Source organism: Nanorana parkeri, unplaced genomic scaffold (assembly GCF_000935625.1).
Source record: "Nanorana parkeri isolate BGI_ZX_2015 unplaced genomic scaffold, ASM93562v1 scaffold2832, whole genome shotgun sequence".
Taxonomy (NCBI): domain Eukaryota; kingdom Metazoa; phylum Chordata; class Amphibia; order Anura; family Dicroglossidae; genus Nanorana; species Nanorana parkeri.
In genome coordinates, this window is record NW_017309100.1 from 14,778 (window position 1) to 18,453 (window position 3,676).

At 53.5% G+C, this 3,676-nt stretch overlaps 1 protein-coding gene across 1 annotated transcript in view; it reads left to right on the plus strand.

The window, feature by feature from the left end:
- CROCC (ciliary rootlet coiled-coil, rootletin) overlaps window positions 1-3,676 on the plus strand; it is a gene marked incomplete at its 5' end in the record, with an annotated part of 35,541 nt that overhangs the window by 14,686 nt on the left and 17,179 nt on the right. The window contains 4 exons of the mRNA XM_018574234.1: window positions 317-565; window positions 1,228-1,427; window positions 1,574-1,756; window positions 2,991-3,135. Of these exons, the coding sequence (XP_018429736.1) occupies window positions 317-565; window positions 1,228-1,427; window positions 1,574-1,756; window positions 2,991-3,135 (777 nt within the window). The remainder of the gene's footprint in view (window positions 1-316; window positions 566-1,227; window positions 1,428-1,573; window positions 1,757-2,990; window positions 3,136-3,676) is intronic.

Below are 3,676 nucleotides of genomic sequence, written 5' to 3' on the forward strand. Positions count from 1 at the left end.
TAGGAGCTGACAATCTAATGAGGCGGTCCTCTTATGGCCATTGATCAGAAGTGATCATTATTGATGATTTGATTGGTGTAGGGCGCCCTCTAGAGGATAATCCCGGTACTGCAGGGACACAGCTACTGTAGCTTCTCCTGGAGTATTGATTAGGTGGCCGCTGGTCATCATTCAGGAAATCCGATCAGAGTATTGATTAGGTGGCCGCTGGTCATCATTCAGGAAATCCGATCAGAGTATTGATTAGGTGGCCGCTGGTCATCATTCAGGAAATCCGATCAGAGTATTGATTCTAATCATTTCACTTGTCTCTCAGGTGGTTCTGAGTGACACGGACAGCGGTCTGCAGATCTCCACCAGCGACAGGACGTCGGAGTTTATAGAGAGCGAGGGTCCGGCTCTCAGCCTCAGGGGTCTCTCCAGCAGCCTGCGCACCTCCTCCCCCATCCGCCGCTCCTCTCCGCACCGCAGCACGTCACCGAGGCGCAGCCTGTCGCCGGCATTCCGGGACTCTGCGTTGTCAGCCGTGCACTCCGCTCTGCAGAGGAGACAGCTGCAAGTGCAGGTAAGGGGAGCCGCCGTGACGGGCTATGTGTACGAGCGCCTGAGCAGTCTCATTGTCTTAGCGCGGTCCACCCCCGTGACTGGTTACATTCTTATAAGTTCGGCTTTGTCTTTGTTCACTTTTCTGGGTCCAATTATCAAAAAGAACGTCCTGAGAGTGGAAAGTGCGTAGAGGAGGAGAAATCATAGAGAATGTTAGATGAGGAAAGACAGCGGAGGTGAGGATTGATAGAAGAGACGTTTATTCTTCATACGAGGGAAGGATTCTTTACTGTTAGAGCTGTAAAAGGACAGAAAAGTCTTCCCCGGGGCTGCTTGTAGCACACACAGTTTGGGGAGTTTTCCTATGAGGGGTGACAACTCTACACAGCAGAACGTGGAGTCAGCCATGAGTGAGGTCTATACTGGAGTGAGGTCTATACTGGAGTGAGGTCTATACTGGAGTGAGGTCTATACTGGAGTGAGGTCTATACTGGAGTGAGGTCTATACTGGAGTGAGGTCTATACTGGAGTGAGGTCTATACTGGAGTGAGGAGGTCTATACTGGAGTGTGGTCTATACTGGAGTGTGGTCCATACTGGAGTGTGGTCTATACTGGAGTGAGGTCTATACTGGAGTGAGGTCTATACTGGAGTGAGGAACGCTCAATGTTTATTGTTACAGGACCTGCGGGGGCGGCTGGAGGCCGGACAGGAGACGGTCGGCACGCTGCGCAAACAGCTGAGCGACAGCGAGAACGACCGGCGGGCCCTGGAGCAGAAAATCGCCCTGCTGCAGCAAGATCTCGGCACTACCGGCATTGCCAAGGATGACGCAGAGCGCGCCGTCTCCAGACTGCGCAACAACCTAGAGCAGGTCAACAGGTACTGACACCGGCAGGGTGCTGAGATAAGAACAAATACAGAACAAGCCCCGGATTCCAAAATGCTGCCGCCAATGTTTAGAGATTTCTTTGTATGTTGAGTGTAAAGCGGCATTGACGGCTCTCCTGTCTGTGTCTGCGTTGCAGCGAGCGCGCTGCGCTGGAGCGGAACATCCAGAATCTTCAGGAGCAGCTGGAGACGCAGCGACAGGAGGCGGAGAAACTGCAACTAGCAAATAGCGACCTGCAGAGACAGAGGGACCTCCTGCAAGAGGAGAAGGAGGACGCGTGCCAGGACCGCAACCGGGCGCTGCGCGAGGTGGAGAGAGGGTGAGCGAGCGTGTTCATGATCATCACAAACATATTTATCTCATACTGCGAAATCTGGCGACCAAAATATACCGGGAGCTTCTCACAATGCACATTACCAGCAAGTCAGACAGAGCCCGCCTCGCTTCCTGGCTGGAGGACGTCCAGCATCAGCTAGCACTTTCCTTCCCCAGCCTGACTGTCCCTGGCCCCGCCCCTTTCATTCATTGGATTTCAGTTCTGTCAATCATAGTGGCTCAGCATCACATGTGGGCGTTACCTAGGTTGGTCTGCATGCAAATACAACCTTGCCTAGGACCGCCCACTTCTCCAGGCTGACACCCACACAGCACTAAGGGCTCATTCAGGTCCGTACAGCATGTTTGGGTACCTGGACCCGCGCGCATGTGCATGTTCGGGTGTGCATGTGTGTAATTGCATGCAGCTGCATCCTCCCATAGGGAAGAACAGGCTGCTGCACGCAATTATACCCACATATCCCGTCTCTTCCAGGATCGGGTCATTTGACGGGCGTGCACTCTGTACCCGTCTGAATGAGCCCTACAAGGTCAATTTGGCCTTTTGTTTCTGATGACTGCCCTGTTGGAAGGTCCTAGTGAGCCCCATGTCCAGTTTCTGGTCCAGATTTGCCTGCAATATTTTCTGATAAGTTGCTACATTCACCTTTCAATGAATTGTGATGAATTCCCTGTGCAGGTGTAGCTCAGCCCCCACAACAGTGGAGATCCACCACCATGCTTCACAGTAGGGACGGTGTGCTTCTCTTCACAGGCCCCCCCAAACATATCATTCATGGTTGTGATCATAACATTGTGTTTGGGTCTCATCACTGCAAGTGATTTTGTCTAAGAAGTTTTCAGGCCTCTGCAGGGGCTGTTGGGCACGTTGTATGCGGACTGTTCTGTGGTTCTGTGGCGTTCCTCCTGCAGCAATGGCTGGCAGAGTCCTCCAGGGGTATGCACACTATGAGCACCACTGCAGGTTCTCCTAGAACAGTGGTGGCGATCCTTGGCACTCCAGCTGTGCCAAAACGACATATCCCAACATGCATCTGCCTCTGGGAGTTATGTCTGTGGCTGTCAGAGCCTTGCAATGCCTCATGGGACTTGTAGTTCCAAAACAGCCGGAGTGCCGAGGTTGGCCACCACTGGCCTAGAAGGACGCAGGAGGTTATTACTGCTCATATGATTGACATTGTACCGTTCACGATGGGCGCCATTTTCTCGGTCCGCAGGCACAAGGCTCAGGAGCAGTTGGAGGTGAAGCTGTCCACGCTGCGGAAGGAGCTGGTGGTGGTGAAGGAGACTTTGCAGCAGTCCAGCCTGGAGAAGGAAGTGTCCGACGCGGAGAAAGCCGACATTTCCCAGGCCTTGTCTAAGGTGAGATCTCCGCCCGGAGCGCGCTCTCCCTAATCCCGGACGAGGCCCATTTACTGTCCAGCAGATAAGAAGATCTAATGACGGCTTTCCAATACTTAGTGACCCATTGACCTGGAGAAAGCACGCCGCATGGCGTTCATCCATACGTTTCACTGTCCGCATGCTTCTTCCAGGTCACAATGATATCAACTGAGCCTAGGGTGACGGGAGGACGCTAGTTTGTGTCCTCCCGTCACCCTAAAGAGAACTATGGGGAAAGCCCTGACCCCCATACTTCTCCTTTCAATTAAATCTTTAGTCCTTGATGAGATTTCTAGACATGGACACAATGTGATCTGTGTGATATTCAGAACCTGATGTTGGTTCTGCTCCCCACCCACATAGGCCTCATTCACACTCGGCCGGCATGTACAGCTCCATGCTGTGTGCACGGCCGTATCGGGCAGCTCCCGGGAAGGACGGGGGCTGCGTGTGATTAGTACGCAGCCCCCGTCCTTCTCTATGGGACTACGCGGCCGTACGCCCCCCCCCCCCCCCCCCC